Below are 21,138 nucleotides of genomic sequence, written 5' to 3'. Positions count from 1 at the left end.
AAACATGGTCGAGACGCTTAGCATAGTTTTAAATTACATGACTAACTGCTGCCACCAGTTACCTGCCAGTGTGGTGGATGGCTTTCTGAGATCTACTCCCCAAATGAAAAATCTACCCACATTTGGTGCTTGGCAGGTGTTAATTTTGGATCCTGGACATATATGATAAATCTTATGTAGGATCATTATCACTTCAATCAAAAAGTATTACTAGAATAGCGATCATTCTGTCAACTTTGGTAAGCAACATTATGGAAACTGATTCCCAGTCGTCAGCCTGAAAGTCAGTTCTTAAAAACATGCCATCAGACTTTTTAATTATTTAATAAGGAGACAAATTACTGTATATTTGATTATCTATAGTACCTGTTTGGAAAAGAGCTCTACAAGTCCACTAAATAGACTTTGCCAAAAACACACTGTATTGTTGCACAGCACGTCAGTATAATTTCTCTATAGGAAAAGTTATGTATCAATATTTTATAGGCCAAAAAAAAAGTGAGTAGCAATATGAGATCAAATGGTCACTTTGGGGTCCTTCTCCTGCAACCCAACATTTACACTACCTGTTAGCCACTAAGCACTAATCTGTTGGGCTAAATCAGTCAAACCAACCCCCACTCTAACCTGCCTCCTCTAATCAGCCCAAAGCCTACTCCAACCAGCCCACAATACCTCAAGACTACACACTACCCCCCCGGTCTAATCTGTGCGTTAGCACATTTAAACATCGAATATGTTTTTAGCTTAAACTCAAATTGTTTTGTCAAATAAAGAAAGAGCAGCTGCAGCCAATGGATCACCATGGAACACAATAGAAACATATAACAGTTTTCTGGTGAATAGTTGGGAATACAAAACAAGTTGTTTGTACTGTACAGCGGGTTGATAAAAGATATAATTCACTAATAATGGTAAAGACAATAAGAATCTAGTAAATGAATATATGTGAATGTATGTGACTGTGATCAAATGTTTGAGGTGAGCATTTCTGTGCTACAAGCTAATCCCATTACTCAACCTCTCCTCCCTTCACCCCTTCTCTCTTCCTCTATCCTGCAGTGATCAGCACTCCATTCATTGATCCATTCATTCATTTATCCAAGACTGCCTGACTCTACATTACTTCATTCACTCACCCATCCATTAATCCATCTCTCTTTCTGTATGGCCTTTACAAGGATGCTTCCTGTCACTTACCACTGATCTTATTGACTGACTGAGTTTGCAGAGTTATGCAGCTTCACACCATTTAGTTTGGAAATTGAACATTATATTGTATGTTATCTTCTCTTTATGTAAGGAATGTAAAAAGTTACAACATTCAAACAGCAATGTGAGTAAAAGTAATGCCAACAATGTAACAATGCAGTTTGGTGTCAAAAATGTACATTTACATATCTAACTTGTCACAGAAAACAGAAAGCTTCACTGTATCTTCTTTAGTATACTCATAAACAGAAAACAGCTACACCCACTAGCTTTGCTAGTAAGCAGGTAATATCATTGCTGTCTGGAATCACACTGTATGTTAGCCAATATATTAACTTGTTGTCAATAGTCATCTTAGAAACAGGAATAGAAAATATAGTCTAGCTTATTTTTAATTGTGATGCTGCTCATTGCTGTGCTTTTTATTCATCACATCCTCCAGTGCAAGGACCAGATTTGTTTCCAGTAACTATACATAACTCCAGAAGGGGACATTCTCCTCTGTAGTGATTGCATCAGGTGAGACAGGTGTATTTTTATATAATATTCTTGCCTGGTGCAGAATTAATTTGGGGTTACATTTATTTTCAAGGTTTGTTATCTCAATTTTCTACTCAAACACTCTGCAAAACAAAACTATCATATTCCGATTGAAAGTAAAGTGACACACTCTCTGCTACCTGTCTGTCTATGTTACCTATTTGTCTTTCATTTGGTGTCCGTACCCGCTAGTTGCAGGTCTCTTCTGTATTGGCAAGTTGTCTGCCTCTGTTCTATGCTGGCTGTATCTGTCACAAACTATCTGTCTCTCTGCCTGTCGTTCCTTTGCTGTTTGTCTGTAGGCTCTGCAGACTAGTCTGTCTGTTTGCGCTGTGCTGTCGGTCGGTCTGTCTGACTGTCTGGCTGACTGCCATTCTCTGCAGTGTAGAGTGAGTCATTCTTAGGACAATGGAGACAGTTTGTAAAGCCACACTGGAGCGTACACTTCCTCCGGATGTGCAAGAGGATGCCATTCATAACAAAGCCTGCACTGTCTGCCTGTCTGCTACTGCACTGTATGTGCATGTGAGTTTCAGAAACAGAGGGGATAGAAAGAGAAGTACAGGGAGATGGAAGGAGATGGTGAATTGCAATAAAAGAGGTGAGTTGTGTTGACAGGCTTTACAGCAGGGGGAGGACAGAGGAGGAGGACAGAGGAGGAGGAGGAGGAGGAGGAAAGAGGAGGAGGAGAGGAGAGTAGAAGGGCGACACAGCAGACAGTGTCGGCGGCAGCAGCAGCAGCAGCAGCAGTAGCGGCGGCGGCAGCGACTGGTGATTGATATCAGAGATCTGGCACTGCCACCTGATCCAGCCAGCCAGCCAGCCTCCAGCAACATTGAACTCACTGAACTCACTGAGCCAAGATGGCTGCCTCACTGCACTGCACCCAATGAACCCACAGCAGTCAACGTATACAGTATAGCACATATAGTTCCCGAAGGGATTAAGTTGGAGAGTTGGAGAGTTCAGAGAAAAGACTAAAAGACTACAGGTGTGTTGGATCACATTTCAGCTTGATTAGCTAATTATTATTAGCTTGAATGCCAAGATGAGATGCATTAAGTGACAGGCTGAGATACATTAAAGGATTTTCAGAAAGGGAGACACTGAATATCTGTGTCCACAGTGAAAGGACTTGTACTGTGATTGGAATTCTGCATATTATGGATGCGACTGCAAACAAACAATGTAAAGATCTAAATATACACAGCCACAGCAAAACATGCAGAGCAAACATTTGAGTCAATGTGTGGGATGCAGCAATGTAATTTAATACTGCATCATGTCTGATACAAAAGCATGGCAGTATGAAGGTGCACATAGCCACCACGAGCCCCCTGAAGTTTTACCCAAAATGCTCTGAAAGAAATCAATAACAATAACTACCACTGCAGCATCCAAAATTATTGAACTGCCTGAAGAAGAAATAGAGAAACACTCCCATTCTAATATTATAAGATTACTGTGACGAAATATGGTAAATATAATAGAATATAATAGAATAGAATAGAATAGAATAGAATAGAATAATATAAGGTTATTTGTTGTGGAATTTCTAGTACGTGCATGACATTTGATTGCAGTCCTGTGCAAAGAGAACGCAAACATATTTTAAATTATGTACAAAGCCTTGTGACTTCACTCTGTGGCTTGGTAATATTAGTCTTTAATTTTCTTTTTAAATAGCTTACATTCTTAAAGTTACATGACAAATGTGGATAATTTGAAACACAACTGTATAAGGAAGAGTATGTACAGCATCCTCTTGACTTGATCTTATTCACCTTACAGTGTGTGTGATTGCTTAAACCCTCCTGGGAGACAAAGAATCATTGATCTTAAATTATTTCGAAAACAAGGCAGTAACGAGACTCGCTCCACTCTGGCATAGCCGTATCTCATCTGATTAGTAGCTTTGCAGAGGAACACTTCTCGGGGACAGAAAATGTCAAAGAAAAGATGATGGTGTTCTCCCTGTCTCTCTCTGTCAGTGTTTCTCCTCCCTCCTGGCCATCTGTTGTGCTGACTGCTGTGTGGGCTGATGCTGATGGAGGTAACAGTATCCTCAACTGCAATGGCTGACTATGACCTCTGTGGCCTCACATGGGCTGACAGAAGGTAAACTCCTGTGCTGGGGGGAAATGAAGTGGAGTTCACTTCAGATTCAGATGTTATAGGTGCAATAAAACAGCCTTGTAACTTCTAACAACTGAAATACACCATTCAATACAACACGTCTTTCAAAGGCTGCACCTGTAGCTCACCTGTATCCACCACATTTTCTATCATTTGTCATTTAAAGTATCTTTTTAATCATTCAGTCTTTATTATTCAGAACAGAATAACAAACATTGCTTATTTTAGTTTACTAGTCTCTTGCCTTCATGTCAGACGCTGCGACAGATTCTGGTATTCATCCACTGTTAATTCTTTTCAAAGATAAATAAGTGATGCTGCTGAATGCACTCCCTGATTTAATGAAAGCAGGAAGGAAATCATCTCCATGCTAGTGAGCAAGTGAGTACTGAAAGGCTCGGTCATCTGAGGACATGCTGTATGTCCTCAGATGACCGAGCCTTTCAACCTTGCAAAGTACAGTACAGTATGATACTGTACTGTACTTTGCAAGGGTGCTGTTACTGAGGTCTGCTTTTATGCTTTCATTACATACATGCATTCTGCTGCTTTAAATTACTAGTTTTTATTTGTATCATCTGCTCTGGTTTTGTGTTTTTTTTCTCATCAATCAATCATTTATAATGTGAATAATATTATATAATATTATGTGAAACACTGTATTTCAAGTTAGACTGACTGTTTGACTTAAGGAAGGAAGGAATAAAAAAAGAAAAAAAACAAAAGCTTTTATATTGTTACAGTACAATTCACATTTGTAGCCCAAAATGGAAAGCCTTCATTCCTCCCTCTTTGCTTTCCATTCTGTGTCTTTGTGCTATGAATAGGAAACACTTTCTTACAATCAATCAATCAACCAGAGTAAAAAAAGTTAAAAGAGTATAAAATAACATTTATAAATATCTCTTTATGATGGTAAAATTAAGTCGCCTCGCCACAACTGTCTAGCAATTGGTTAAACTCAATTTATATTATTTAATTTATCCAGGATTTCTGTGGTGCACAACATATGACAAGCACTACAAAATATCAGTGCAAAAGTATCATGGTGTGCAAACAAGTCTCTGCACCGTTCTTTTTATACCTAAACCATGCGTGAGATGTATATTATACAGGGGCAAACAGTAAGTCCTCAACAGCCAAACCACATCAGTATGGTGTTCCCCATAGAATAGAATTTACAATAAAGTCAATATAAATCTCTGTCATGCATTAAGTTATCTATAAAACGATGACCTCACAGTGGACTTCAAGAAAGACATCTGTGTGTGTAAATTGAACTGGGAAAATACAAATTATCTATAATCCTAAAATTAGCATTAAATTACTTTTTTTGGCAACAAAATTGCACCATATTGGAAGCATATACTTAACAGCTGTTGTAGACCAGCCCTGCAGAAAGAAAGTATAACCAGTCCACCTAACATAAAATTATTAGGCTAATTATTAGATTACCAAAAACACAACCTGTTTAAACAAGCATTTACCTGCAAACGCAGACTAGGAGAGAGATAATATATTACTGACTTATCCCTGCTATGGAAAGCGTCAGATACATTACTACACATCTAACTTGAAGGATTTAATAGGAAAACAACACACAAGAAGAGAGCAGTTATTTAGGTACTCCTCTAACACTTATTTTATGAAATATAAATTTTCATGAGTGAACTGCTGCTGCCCTGTATGTAAGAAGCACGTGAACAATGTTTTCATACAGAGTTCTATTAGACACTTTTCCCTTCCACTTATTTCACCGGTCTGTCTTTCTAATCTTCCACGCATTCGGTCGCTGTGTAACCGTTTTAATGTTGCTCAATTCAAAACAAAACAATGTGCATTATTTGGTAGAAGAGTTAGAAGTCCAGACAGTCCAAACACAACTAAATGTAATCTTATTAGTACAAAAGGTTGTGTGTGTGTGTGTGTGTGTGTGTGTGTATATATATATAGAGGTTTCACTACCTTTCTCGTTCTCTGTTGCTGTTTCGTATCAGTAAAAAGCTGTCTAATGACTAAGACTGCAGTCTTTGCTGTATCACGACCTGGACAGTGAGTCAGCACCCAGACCTTGCTCCTCTCCACACACACACACAAAGACAGACAATGATTTAGCATATGATGCAGACAAACATTCATATTCCTGACACAAACAAACACCCCCCACCCCCTTCCCTACAACCTCTATCTCTATCTCTCTCACACACTGACGAACACTGGTAGCGCTGCGTCGTGACTGGGGGCGATGTGTTCCTCTTAATATGCACAGACGACTGTCTGAGGATCACACTGGCATGCTGGCACACATAGACAAAGATCCTCCCCTCTACTTCAGCAATACAGAGTGTGTACTGCATTTGTGTATGTGTGTGTGTGACAGAGTGACAGAGAGCATCCACTCCATGTAGTAAGGACCACTCTGTTGTCCAACATGTTCTCCTGCTGTGCCATAGTGTTAGCCTACATTACCCAGAAGCCTGCTGTCTGTTATGTATCCATGTCACTTCCTGTTCAACAGTTTGTGTTACACATTCCTAGACACCATCACATAGTCAGGGGGATGATGCTCATTGGCCTAAAAGTCTGGAAATCCCCCTTGTTCTATCCCCTAAGCTCTCTCCCTAAAATGTACACACACATTCACATGCACATACACTTGTGCCTGGAGGAATCAGCATCAGCAGACACAAGACCCCATGAAATCCTGGTTTTGGGGGCAATGTTCAGCATGTTTGAAAAAAACACAAAGTCCTAAAGTGCCTTACAGTCAGTGCTGCATTCATCACAGAGGTACTGTATATCACTTTTTAACTGTTTCTGGTTCAGTTTGGCCCTTACACAAATTACTTTGTACCTGTTGCAGAAACCACACACACTGAACATGAGCTGTGAAAAGGGAAGTACTATCTTTGCTACATGCTCCTCAACTGTTACAGTATTTGTTTCCCCATTTCTCATTCAGACAGTTGTAAGCAGGATGTGTTGTCAGTACACCCCCCCACCCCTCGACTCCACCCCGACTCCACCCCAACCAACCCCTCAACCCCATGTCATGTGACTCTGAGTGACATCCTGAATCTATGAACTAATACCTCAGAGAGATAGAACTAACTTGATTTCACACACTAGTAGACACACTGGCCTGACAGAACACTATGCAGCAGTGGAACTACAGGCCTGCTAGATGTTATTAACTGCACACACACACTTATGCATACAAATACATGCACATACCCATGCAGACTCTCTTTTTCAGACACAACCTGACTGAAGCACATAGAGGCTTAGCAAACAAACAGCCAGCCAAGCTTATAATAAAGACACACATCCCGGTGGGAGAACATGTACACACATACACACTCGCACACTAGATAATCAGACATCCATGTGATCACACACACACACACTCAATCGCAAACACTCACATCCTCCCACCGGCACATGTGGACAGGCACGACCAGGCCCTCAGTCTAGACAAGAGGCAGAGAAGAAGAGGAGAGAAAACAGAGGAAGAGAGGAGGGGAGTAGAAGAAGAGAGGTACTGGATGTACTTACCCCGTTTCTGGAGCCATCCCTCTCTAACGATGGTGACATCGCTCATGGTTCCTTCACGCCGAGTCTGATGCCGCTACACGCCTGCTCCACAGAGAGAGAGAGAGGGAGGAGGGGAGGAGAGGAGGAGAGGAGAGAAAGAGAGGGAGAGGAGGAGAGGAGGGGGGGGCCGGCTCTCCCAGCCTCCGCGTCACTCTCCCTCCCTTCCTTTCCCGTTCACCCTCTCGTTCGCGCAGTCTCCCTCTCAGACACACACACACAAACACGCGGTGTGTATGTGTACGCGTGTGTCGTTTTGCTTCCTGTTGTGGCTTATCTCCCTGCCGCCCTCCCTTCTTCTTCTTCTTCTCCCCCTCCTCCTCCACCTCCTCCTCCTCCTCTCTCGTTCCCTCTCCAGACCTTCCTCCTCACCAGCAGTGACTCAGCCTGGAAGGAAGTGAAAGGGAGAAAAAAATAAAAATAAAGAAAAAAGAAGGCATGAATTTATTTTTCTCCTCCTCTGCTGCTCACGCTCCCTCTCCCTCTCTCCTCTTTCCCTCCAAAGCCCTTTCATACAATCTGACAAGACAAACAACTAGTTATTGTGAGGACAAATGCACCCTCTGCCCCCCCCCCCCACCCAGTTCCTCTTTCTATCGCAAACACTCTCTCTGATAAACAGGATGAATTATTGCAGAGCTCTTGATGAAGCAAAAACTGACCTTGATTGTCAAACAAGTATCCCTGAGCTCTACCTCTCATTCATTCATAGATCCTTTTTTTTTTTCTTCTGGTGAGCAGGATGTGCTGTGTGCAAAAGCCAGTCTACCTTTCTGTGCTCGCCGTATTTCTGCATGTCAAATTATTTTGTCAACGAGTGTGTATGTGTGTGTGTAGGCTGATTTGTCTCTCTATATGTGGGAGGTGGGAGAGCATTTCAGGACTGTGGAGTAGAGCTTGGCTATAAATAGCAACAACGGCAGTTAGGGATGCTCTCACACTCTCTTTCTCTCTGCCCAAATCTCTGCACCTCTCTGTCGTCTCACTCCCGCTCTCCCTCCCCTCTCCCTCTCTCTCTGCATAGCTGCCGCGTTCACCTCAAATGCACCCTACTACACTGTATTACACAACGCGCAACAACACTACGCTGCTCAGCTTGAATGGAGATCAGCACTATGGCGGCTAGGCTAGCAGTCGTAGCCATCTAGCTGGAAATCAGTATTCAGATCAGCTAGTGTCTGCACTGCTGCCGACACTTGGAGGGACTGCAGCGTCATAACGAAGCCTGGAACAGACCCACAGAAGCACTCACGCACACACCCTTGTAGGTGACACGGACCTATTTTTTTTATGTTGAGGCAGCAGAATAGTAACCAGTCTGAAATCAGATGAACAAACGCAGACTAGTACAACGCAATAAAGTTCATTTAACTTAAACGTGAAATAAAGTTCACTAGTTCACAGTATGATTTCAAATTTTTTTACATTTTTGTCCATTTCATATTCTTAGCTTCCAAAAAGGATGGGTTTGATAACTAATTCATTGTTAAGATCATTCATCAATACCTAAATAAAATTATGTGAGAATTTGCTGTTTTTTTTACACTTCGTACAGTTGAAAATTTAATATCTTTTGGCTTTGGGCTGTTAGTTGCAACATATTTAGACCGAACGATTAAATCACAAAAGAACAACAGATAAATCTATAAAGAAAATAATTGTTAGCTGCACCTCTACCAGTACCAATAAAACTATGTGTTATTATTTTACCACATATTTTACACATAACTTAATATTGGAAACTATTGAAAGCGGCCATCAAATCTCTGATCAGAATCATAATATAGCGTATTTTGAGTTTCTGATTTATATCAAAGTTTAGACCAATTTTAGATTATTATAGTTAGGGAAAGTTCTTACACAGCTGCTTGTGTTTATACCATAGTTCAAATATGAGAACCGGGTTTTTGTTAGACGAAATAAAGGTGTCGTAGAAATCCATGTTTATATTCCTCCAACTAAGATATAAGGTAAAAAAAAAAGTAGTGTTTATGTTTTGGTACAGAACTAATAACCAAAACTATTGTATTAGCACTGATTTAGAAACTCAAATGATAACCAGCCCTAGTAATTACATCCAAGGGGATCGAATCCTTTTTATAAGGACAGTACAATTCTTGATTTAGCTTTAAGACTACAGTGTAATTCAATGAAGCTTCAGTTAGCTTTAACCTTAATCTGGGTGAGGAGAGGAGAGGAGAGGAGTAGAGAGGAGAGGAGAGGAGAAGAGAGGAGTAAAGAGGATAGGAGAGAAGAGGAGAGGAGTAGAGAGGATAGGAGAGAAGAGGAGAGGAGAGGAGTAGAGAGGATAGGAGAGAAGAGGAGAGGAGTGGAGAGGAGAGGAGTAGAAAGGAGAGGAGTAGAGAGGAGTAGAGAGGAGAGGAGAGGAGAGGAGAGGAGAGGGAGAGGAGAGGAGAGGAGTAGAGAGGAGAGGAGAGGAGAAGAGAGGAGAGGAGAGGAGTAGAGAGGATAGGAGAGAAGAGGAGAGGAGTAGAGAGGAGAGGAGTAGAAAGGAGAGGAGTAGAGAGGAGAGGAGAGGAGAGGAGAGGAGAGGAGAGGAGAGGAGAGGAGTAGAGAGGAGAGGAGTAGAGAGGAGAGGAGTAGAGAGGAGAGGAGAGAAGAGGATAGGAGTAGAGAGGAGAGGAGAGGAGAGAAGAGGATAGGAGGAGAGAGGAGAGGAGAGGAGAGAAGAGGATAGGAGTAGAGAGGAGAGGAGAGGAGAGAAGAGGATAGGAGTAGAGAGGAGAGGAGAGGAGAGAAGAGGAGAATGTCCAGACAGTGGCAACCCCTTGTCACCAGGGCAGCTGTTGCTATGGAGATATCCACTGCCATGATGAACCAACTATGCCAGGGGAAGCACCTGCCAGACAACATTTATTTAATGTTATTTAATTCCAGAGGCAACAAGGAAAAAATGACAAGGGAGAGAAGAGAAACACAGAAGCACAGGAAATAAGAGACCTGAAATGACAAGAGAAAGAGGGACGTAGAAAAATGGAAACGGAGGGCAGGGACCAGACAGTCAGCTACCCCACCACTAATCAGTCTAGATGTGTCAATTGAATCGACATGGAAAGGCAATAAAGGACGGCAACTGGAAAAAACGAATACACAGCTTTGACACACATTAAGCACTTGACTAGAACTTTATATTTACAAGCTATTGTTACACCGATCAACTCATCATTGGTTTCTGCTAATATTACAGTGGTGAAGATGAACAAGACATAACAATTAAGAGTGGCATTTGACAACACCAAATCATCCTCGCTGACACCAACAAGTTCGACTGAAACTATAGGCTCTACTCCTTATCTTAAAAGATTTGTATGAATAAACCCCGACAACTTCCAACCATTCTCCAAAGCAGGGGAGGCTAAACATTGTGATTGATTTCTTCCATGCCCACAAACTTTTGAAAAGACCAACAACTTATTCACTACCTCAAACGGCACTACTACATATTAATAAATCTTTGACATACGATAAACAGAATAAGTATTCACTGTGGTGGATTACCTGTCTCAAGTCTGTGCATGCAGAATGTTACTGCTATCATGAACTGAAATCTAAAGTGGCAGGAGGACACATTTTATGTAGGCTAAAATCTTGATGTGGCTCTTTAATACAGATCGTGTACGGAGAGGTGGACAGTACAGCATAATATTTGTAGATAAGTTTGTGTTCCTACCACCCTCCTGTCAGGACATCACACCTCACCTCACCTCACCTTACCTCACCTTATCTCACCTCACCCCTCCTCACCCTAAACTGTGGCCTCATACAAACCCTGGCTGACATCAGCAGTGAGCCAACAATCTTCTTCCTAAAAATGCAAGCCAGCCTTTGGCAGGACCTCAAGTGTTAGACTCTACTAATACAGGATGTGCTTCAGCCACGTTTTTCAGTCGTTCGTCAAAGGCTTGTATGACAGAACAAACACGCTTCTATTTTCATCAATATAGCTGGCCACACTGGCCACGTAAGAGATTGTGGTTCACAAGCACCTTATATGCTTAGGACTCAAGTCTATTTCCTTCCATTTGATTCATGTAAATACAGTGATTGTGTATTGGGCTGCCAAAACACAAGTAACCTCACACTAGTACAGTTGAGGACAATGCTGGACCTGTGTATACATACACTGATGGAGGGCAGAAGCAACAGCTGCTGCGCATTGCTGCTGTCACTACACAACCTGTATAAGAGTAAAGCTAAAATAATTAGTTAATTAATCCGTTATTTTAAAGAAACTATACCACATAGCAACAAGTAAAAATGTTAGTATTTTCAGCCTTTGTGTTTTATATCATTGCACTTTGAATTTCTAAATAATTAACCATTTAATTGATAAAATAATCAGCAGATTAATTGATGATGAAAATAACTGATGTAAGAGACAGTGTACAGTATCTTGGGCATTTAGTGAATATAAGTGGAAAATAAAAGATAATGTGTAGAGCAAAATATGTCCTCCTTCCTTGGCCAGTAAAAACCATTGGCTTTATAAACATGTGAAACATCACATGTAGGGCCGGGGATCATTTTAAATCTTTCGATGTCTGTAAAAATATTTTTCTCCCATTCCTTGCTTTAAGAAATATAAAGATGGGGCATCACAGAAGCTCACCAGGTAGAGCATGCAACATGTATGAAGGCTGAGTCTTTACCACAGAGGCCTAGGTTTGACTCCACACATCTTGTCTGTACCACTCTACTGTCTCTATCCAAATAAAGGGAAAGAATACAGGCTTTCCTGAGCCTGGCAGTGATGCAGCAGTAGCAGAAGCATAAACAATAACCCCATCATCATCATCATCATCATAGATACCATTTTGTACACTGAGAGTGACATACCCTCTTAATCATAAATGTGGCCACTTGTTTAGTCACCAATCAAGATAGGCCTAGTTTGCCATATTTCCCTACTACAGCTATGAAAATAAAGAACACATATATACAGTACAGTTGCATTAGTGATGTCCTTTTAGTGAGACTGTTTTGCTCATGGGATGAATGTGTACATCTTTCACTCTGAAACGTTGTTTTTGTGGACCATGAATGAGTGGGACAGCACTGCATCATCTAACGTTATGTCACGATGCAAACTGCCTGTCAAACTGATGCATGTTGCATGCAGCATGGCAGAAAACGGTGCAGAAAACATTAAACACATATTTTTCCGTCAACCTTTTTTAAACACTCAACCTCAACCGTATCACATGCCATTAAGCATCATTCCCAAGTGACCCGTCAAACACACGGGACCGCCCCCCCCTCCTCGCTAGCATTATCACAACATAAACACCCATTACCTAGCTAGCTTTAGCGGGGTTTATGTCAGAGCAGTGCGGCTAGCTAACAGCATTACCTGTCGCCGCAGGTGCTGTGGTATTCCCGTGCACCTGCTGTTCATAAACCGCTCGGGTTGTTTCTTTTCCTCCCTTCTGAGTGAGTGAGTGACGTAAAGCTAAACCGGACTGCAAGCTAAGCTAAAACCGCCAGTCAACGGTCGCTGTCAACGGTCGCTGTCAACGTAACGAGCCCGGGCAGAAATAAGCTAACGTTACATCAAACGGATTTCCGAGAAGCTACGACAGCGACCGTTACCGCAGCCAACGGTTGTTTTGACTTTCAGCAAAACTCGTGACGTCACCTGGAAACGGCAACCCCCCCTTTCTGGCGCGCGCGCGCGAACACAACACACACGCACACACACACACACACACACACACACACACACACACGCACTTTACCGTTTCGCCTCGTCCTCCCGTTTTTCGGTTTGAACGGTTTCAGCTCTGGTTCTTCTCCACTGTGGAGCTCTCTCATCATCCCATCCCATCCCGTGTGTGTGTGTGTGTGTGTGTGTGTGTGTGTGTGTGTGTGTGCCGGCTAATAAGCCAACCATCGCGAGAATAAACCGGTGTTAAGGCTGTTTATCTGCGAGAGCCGGACGGGAAGAGGCCTGTACTGGTGCGGTGACTGGCCCCAGCTCAGTAAAACAATCATGTGTCATACAGTGAAGGCTTTAGGACTTTGTGAGTAAGTAAAAGTAGGGATAGCATAATATAAAATACTGTAGGCTATTACAAGTTAAAGTTCTCAATTCAGGTTAATAAAAGTTAGTAAGTGGGTGCTTAAGTCTAGTGATAGACTGATTAATCAATGGGCCGATTAATGGGACAATTATTTGGCATTTTGAGATAATCGGCATTGGCCGAGGTCGATAAAGGTCTTCAGACACATTTGTAGGCAGCTTTGTCGGTGTGAAACGATGTTAGTGCTTTTGTGAGTTTGGGGAAGGTGGAAGAAAAGTTAGAGCCCTGTACTATAACTCTCATGCATCCTGCTGTAAACATATGTCTGAATTTCCTGTAGAATAGAATAGAATTGAACATTGTTTTTATTTGTTTTAATATCAGCATTATATATCGACCATCAGCGACCCTGCTCTTTAAATAGTGGCATCAACCATTGAAAATCCCATATGGGTCGACCACTACTGAAGTCTTCACAGTTAGTTGCCTCCAAGTTTCAAAGTGTTAAGAAAACTCTTCCAAACTGGTGGGAAAAGACAGGATCTCGTGACATATAGCAGTGAACTAAATACCGCTTGCCTTCCAACCCTTCCTGTAGGAGAAACTACAATGCATATTGGGATTTCACTAACATTTCGATTAACTGTGTAGCCCTATTTACTGTAGAAACATCACTCACTCTAAAGTAACAGAAACATAATGATTCTTATTTTTAGGTGATTTTACACTAACAGAAATACATTGTTATGCATATAATATTCAATTTCTGGCCAATAGATCCTCCTGAATGTTACACTCTGGTCCTTTAAGATTAATTAAATGTATCTGATGCAGCACTCTAACAATAAGTTTACAATGTTTTATATTTTATTTGTATGTGAAGCAGTGAAGAAATATAACTGATAAATGTAAGCTATGAAGACTATTTTGTTCTCTTTTGTTTTTTGTCTTTTTCCTTGTGTAGTTGTTTTCATATTTTTATGTCTATTGTTTACAGAAACATGCTGGTTTCTGAGCAACTGAGCAGACTGTTAGTCAGTTGGGTCATCAGCAATTTCGACAGCCTCTTAACTTCAGTACATTGCATTATCTTAGACGTTGTGTACAGCCGGAAGGATCAGACAGCTGCATAGCATATGACTGAACTCTCTGCTCAACAGCTGATCAGTGTAGTGTAAACCAAAATGTTCAGTGGACATTTAAGGCTTAGATTGTTGATAGAATACATTTTTTGAATTCCTGTGCAGGTCGTTTAAAGCCTGCGGGGTCAGCTGCCCTGTTGTATAGTACAATAATGTTGTTAAAGGTTGATGGTGAGCATCCTAGCATAGGTTTGATCATTCAACAGTGCATCCTCCTTTTCTTCCATCTCACTAAATCTGTTCTCTCCCCTCATTTCACACAAAGTACTATACTAAGATTTTAAACTCACATTTTAAGCTATATTTAAAACTAGTATCCTAATTTGTTGACATTCTGGCGCAATGACCCCCCCCCCATCTCATCTGTTCTCTCATCTTTTCTCCCCTGGACTGTCTGCCTCCCCAGATGGTGTGGAGTGTGGAGCTGGGCAGCAGTGGCAGAGGGTATAGGTATGGGGGCCATGGCTGGGCACAGAGTGCAGACACAGGTGGACCTAGCGTGTCATATAATATATGTGTGTACTGTTCTAGCCTCTCTTAACACACATACACATATTGCCATCAGCTGGCCTTTTGCTCACCGCCCTGTGTGCAGAGGGGGAGTGTGGGCAGAAACCAGCAGCCAGGGAAGGGTGTGTGTGTGTGTGTGTGTGTGTGTGTGTGTGTGTGTGTGCGTGCAGGGGAGACAGTGGAGGTGGGGGTAAACAGACAGCTTGAAAAGGAAAAGGGCAACACAGGGGAGCCCTTCTGTTACCATTGCTGTGGCCAGACGTGCCCCTGTGACACAAACACACACAAATACACGTACACACAACTTAGAGCGTCGTCAACTTCAGCATATGAAACATTAGTACTGAACAAAAACATGACTGGAAAAAATACCAACATGATGTTTATACTATTAAAAATTATGGTCAAGAATAACTCCAAGTTAAGATTTGTTTGTGGATGAGATATTAATACATATGAACAGAAGTCTACCACCCTGCTAGTGGCTCTGTGAGGCTGCACTTAGTGCTTTGTGCTGCTGCTGATGTTTAACAGGTTTTATGTTTACCATGTTCACTATCTTAGTTTAGCATGTTAGCGCAGAGTGCAGCTGAGGCTGATGGGAATGTCATTAGTTCTGCAAGTATTTGTCATAAACCAAGTATTCAACAAATTAGAATTTTGATCTGAAGTTTTTATAGTTATTTCTGAGTGGGATGGATATCTGCACCAAATTTACAAGAGCAGTCCATTGTTGAGACATTTCACTCAAAACCACCATTGTCAACCTCATGGCAGCACTAGAGGAAGAAGCAGAGGTCAACAAAGTCATTAGGTCCGGGAAACATAAATGAATGCAAAATTGTGTGCTAGTCCATCAAGTAGATGTCGAGATATTTCACAGGATAAGAGGAAACGTTGACCTGCTGGTGGCGCTAGAGGAGATGTCAGATGATCACCAAAATCATTAGGATTTATAATCTGGGCACCATGAATGTCTGTACAACATTTCACTGCAATACATCTAGTACTAGTTTGGACAGTGTGGATGACAGTGGTGGACCAATTGACCAACAGACCAACATTGGCTGAAAATCCATTATGATGACAATCGCCTCTCTAAGGAGATCAAAGTCAGCCTCTCGTACAGACTAAGAGTCCTTGTTGGACAGACACTTAACAACATAGGGGCTTGAACCTTTGTTCTCCTGGGCCGTGTTTCTTTGACAAGGACACACTGCTGCTTGATAGAGGTCCTCCTGTTCTACTATACCCTCTGTTAATGTCTTCCTTTTAATAGATTGTTATATTTTTTATGGCTAATGATGGATTGAGGTCTGTTGTGTCACTTCCCCCTTTCATATGCTGGAAGTGAGACAAAAGTTTGTGAGAATGCGTGTTTGAATGTGTTCATATTAATAATTATCTGTGGGGAAATGTAGCCACCTACTTGAAAGCACCTTCCAAAACTGTGATAATATATTATGACGTAGATAATAATGTAAGAATTCAAATCAAAATGCAACTAGTAGTCAGTAGAGCATATTTTCATCTTTAAATTTTTCATAGGATGTGTCCTATATGATCCAATACACAGATTCTTGGGTTCGTAGAGTTTCATTTGAGTTCTTCTCTATATGACCTCCATATCAAAGGGACTTGGATAAACAGGGAGCTTATAATTAGTGCACTAGTCTATTTTCTGGGTTTCCTCGGGGGCGTCATTATGCACAATCTTTGCAGTGGAAGAGTGAGTTTGTCCAGTCAGTTAGATCAGCTGTAGAGGAACACCATTTTAAGGTGGGATCCTCTAGGTATGTTTTGCTCATCGGTGCGTGATCTCACACACAAGTGCCCCACATGGTGTATGTTAGTGAACTTCAGGCATGTCAGGTTTCCATGTGTCTATATACAGTACACAGATAGGGAGAGAAGATGGTGTGAAAATGTTTGGCAGAATGTGTGTAAGAATATTATATATTAATTGATAGTAAGAATGTGAGTGTACATTTGGGTTTGACTGAAGTCTACAGCCGGGCAAGTGGCTCTGTGAAGCTATACTTAGGGCAGCAGTGCTTCAAGTTAAATGCTAATGTCAACATAACAACAGTCTCACATATAGCAGGTATAATATTCACCATTCACATGTAGGCAAGCTAACACTTGGTATTTGGAAATAAACAAAGCTGGGCTAAAGTTCCCACACCAACAACATTAAATCATGATGCAAAGCTTTGGCCCCTGTCATGACACGTGACACTGTAACATCCAAACTTTGTTGCCATTGTGTTAGGGCTCCAGGTGAGTCTTGGAGTTGTGGAAATGATTACGACATAAGATATAAACCAGTGGTTCCCAACCTTTTTCCTGAAGGGACCCCTTTTCTATCCTCGAGTAAACTGATGACCCCTTACTAAGTGACATATTTTAAGGATATTTAATATTCAATTGATAACAATAACAATAACAGTACATAACAACTGATAAACTCTGCAATTAAGTCTAAATAGTGAACACAATAACTGCAGGAAGTTTGTATAAAACTGGCGATTTTGGATGAATTTTTAGCAGGTTATTTTTTGTGAGTATTGGATATGAGTTTTCCTGATATTATTATACAGTTCTCTGTCTGTATTATGTATTTTTTTTATTGTTGAACAATCATACATACCTCATAAGCTTACTTTTTTTTTTTTTTTTTTTACATTATTCTATTTGCTCTTTGGTTGTTTTCAGATTGCACTGCAGTTGTTGATGTGTGGATGCAATGAGATAAGTGCCATCTCGTTCATACTACACTACAGAGCCTCTGTGTTTTGTAACCTGTTAAGTGTATGTGTTTCAAAACCCTTGGCTACAGTAGCGCTAGAGGAAAAGTCAAGGAATTAGCAGTGTCATTAAAATTCATCCTCTTGGGGTGTTCCCCTGTAGCTCACCTGCAGCAGGTGCCCCATGTGTAAAGGCTGGGTCTTTACTGCAGCGGTCTGGGTTCTAACCTGCAGCTACCTTCCTGTCTCTCCTCAACTACTTCTATCTAATAAAGGCAATAAAAGCCCCAAAAAATAAGTCATCCTCTGGGGATCATGAATATCTGTACAAAATTGCATGCCAACCCAAATATAAAATAGTCGTTTAGATATTTCAGTCTGGACCAATGTGGCAGGCCAACAGACCAACACTGTCATCCCAAGAGCCATGCCGCTAGCATGCTCAAAAGAACAGGGACACACCTTACAGTGTCATGTAATCCAAATACTACAGAAATTACCGTAGAGTAGACTCTGCAAAATGTGTCCTATTTGGTTTCCTTTTTCTTTCCTTTCCTTTCTTGTCCTTTCCTCTTCTGTTTTCTTGGTTTATTTCATTTCCTTCTCTTGTTTTCCTCATCTAACCCCATGTGCTACTTTTTAATAATTTCTTTGAAGAAAAACACAGATTATTTGTTTTTTTTTATTAGAAAATGATGGGCTCCAGAAATGCATTTATTTCAGGGCTGTTAAACTAGATCGCATGATTCCGTCAGGTGTTCCTGTTATTTTGTCCTCCCTTCCTTAGGGGTGTGTGTGGCCGGTAATCTGTCTTTTCCATTGGGACCCCTATGTAACAGTGGCCCCTGAGCCCACTGTGACATCAGTTCTCACCAAGCTGGACCCCTGATTCCCAGTGGGTGAGATGGTGAGCTGCTGAGTAAATCACACACACCCCTGACACTCTGATGTGACACCAGAGCACAGAAGGTCTGTCCAGGTTGAATGGCAAACACACACACAAACACACACACAGTAAAACTTACAGCTTTCAACTGTAACAACATTCCCTTACCCCCATTCCCAAGCCTCCTGTCTCTGCCCTCCTGCCACCCCCCCCCCCCCCACCTCCCCTCCCCCATATTTTTAACTCCCTTTACATCCTGCAACACACCCAACCCCGCTCCGCCCCTCTACCTTAACTCCAGTCCCAGCTCCCCTGCTCCCAAAGCCCAGGGAAGCAGCAGGCTAGCCGGCCCGGCACCCCGTACCTCTTCAGCCCATCCCTGGTCTCTTTGAAGTGGCTTCAGGAGAGCGAGGTCAGCCTCGCCCCGGAGACCCGCATAGAGGTAGGGACAGCTGCGGTCAGACAGACCCTGTGCAGGGGATACATACACACAAGAACAGGAACACATGCACATACACATATGCACACACGAGACAGGGCAGAGCAGCTGCAGCCACGGTGCTGAAGGTGTGCTGTACAGCAGGACAGCTTGGGAGCCAGTATGGTCCAGCATGGCTCTGCTCTGCTCTGTTCTGTTCTGGGTCACCTATTTTGCACTCAGGTGTAAAATATAGTCTGCAGAGTACCAGATGACCGGATAAATTCATATATATTTAAAGCAGCCTCCAGTCTATAAACTCATTTTCCTGTTGCTGTTTTCTATTATTGTTGCTTCAGATTTAATGTCGATGCATGCTAAATCTCAAAGATAGGGTGGCACCACTTCATAGGCTGAAGCCATTCATTCATATTATGGTGCAACTTTGTCCTGAAAATATAAAAAAAAAATCTTGCTCATATTTTATTACTTGCCAATACTTAATCACTCACATTTTTAGATGATCTACTACTCTAAACATCTTAGTTAGAGTGAGCCCAGTTTTTAATTCTAAAGTACAGTGGGTGGATAAAATAAAAGGAACACCAGTACAACTCCATAAACTATACCTTCACAAATTTCAGTCTTATTTGATCCTCACCTCTCTGACGCATTGTCAACTAACTGAACAATACAGGTACACTACACTGTAACAGTATGTCTGAAAGGGTATAATTTATTGCAGGGCTTTGATTGCACCACATTGTAAAATGTTCCTGTTGTCCCTCCTCATTATATTATTATATGAATACGCTTCCGCACCTCAAGTGTGTGCACTGTGGGGAAGCAAGATGATGAGGTTTGTTTCGTAAGTTAGACCTTGATGCGGTTAGTTTGAGAGTGAGTGTGTGTTGGTCTGGGTGCATACATGCCTACATATGTTTTAATGCTTGCCTGTTTATGTGCTTGTATCCATGCATATGTTCATAGTGTGCTCACGTGCAGACAGGTTGTACTTCCCCAAAGACATCCTTTTCCCCAACCCCCTGCACATACAAAACACACGCTCTCTGCCCAGCCCCACCTTACACAGATGCTTCCACCCCTAGGTTGGAGCAGTCTGGTTTCTCAGGTTGCTCTGCAGTGTGCAGCTGCTCTGCCCTAAAATTAAGGGCTTGGAGCCAGAGTAGTGGAAACAGATTTTGATTAACTTTACAGGAGTAGCAGTAATGCTGCAATGACCTCTCCATTAAAGTGATCATCTACAATCAATGTTATAAATAAAAACTCAAAATAACTGTATATTGCCTAAAGGCAGTGACAGCTAGCAAAAGAGCAACATTGCAATAGAACAAAAGGCTTTTTAAGTTTAAAAGCAAAGATAAAAAAGACAAAAGCATATATTATTAATATTATATATATAAAATATTTCTCTGTTTGAGTCCCAAATAACCAGCTGGCATATTTGAAACTTGCACTTCATTGTTCAAGTTCTGCCCCCAGCTTAATGTTGTGCACATATTCAAAATGACACTGCAAGTAATAAATATATAATCTGAAAGCAATACAGTTTTTCTGTAAAACTTTAAAAACAGCTGCAAGGTTGAACCACTACTGTTTGGGTCTGTTACTAATAACATATTTATCTCCATGAACATTTAAAGCTCCTATAGACCTTTTTCACAGCAGTCATTTTGACATGAAATAGTCGGGTGAACACAGGTGTTACTAATGATACTAATTAAGGTTCAGTTCCATTCAGGTCAAACAAGTCATGATGCTGCAATTGTGCATGTTTGCTCACTGGAAAGGCTTTGCTACACTAAATGGGACAGAGCTTTAATTAGTATCATTGGTAACACCTGTGTTTACCCTACTATTTTCTGTCAAAATGGCTGCTGTGAAAAAGGTCTAT

The 21,138-nt window shown here is 41.5% G+C and overlaps 1 protein-coding gene across 2 annotated transcripts in view; it reads right to left on the bottom strand.

The window, feature by feature from the left end:
* Positions 1–13,334, bottom strand: part of akt3a (v-akt murine thymoma viral oncogene homolog 3a) — a 55,232-nt gene extending 41,898 nt beyond the window's left edge. The window contains exons 1-2 of one of the 2 annotated variants that reach the window (XM_051418583.1): positions 13,236–13,334; positions 7,444–7,866 (exon numbers count right to left, since the gene is read on the bottom strand). In XM_051418583.1, the coding sequence (XP_051274543.1) occupies positions 7,444–7,489 (46 nt within the window). In that variant the 5' untranslated portion in view covers positions 7,490–7,866; positions 13,236–13,334. Of the gene's footprint in view, positions 1–7,443; positions 7,867–12,850; positions 13,129–13,235 lie in introns of those variants that run through there. The other variant, XM_051418572.1, reaches the window with a different exon arrangement.
* Between the last annotated feature and the right edge of the window lie 7,804 nt (positions 13,335–21,138).

Source organism: Dicentrarchus labrax, unplaced genomic scaffold (genome assembly GCF_905237075.1).
Source record: "Dicentrarchus labrax unplaced genomic scaffold, dlabrax2021, whole genome shotgun sequence".
NCBI classification, from domain to species: domain Eukaryota; kingdom Metazoa; phylum Chordata; class Actinopteri; family Moronidae; genus Dicentrarchus; species Dicentrarchus labrax.
Note: the sequence above shows the minus strand (reverse complement) of the source record. Positions and strands in the feature narration are given on the sequence as shown.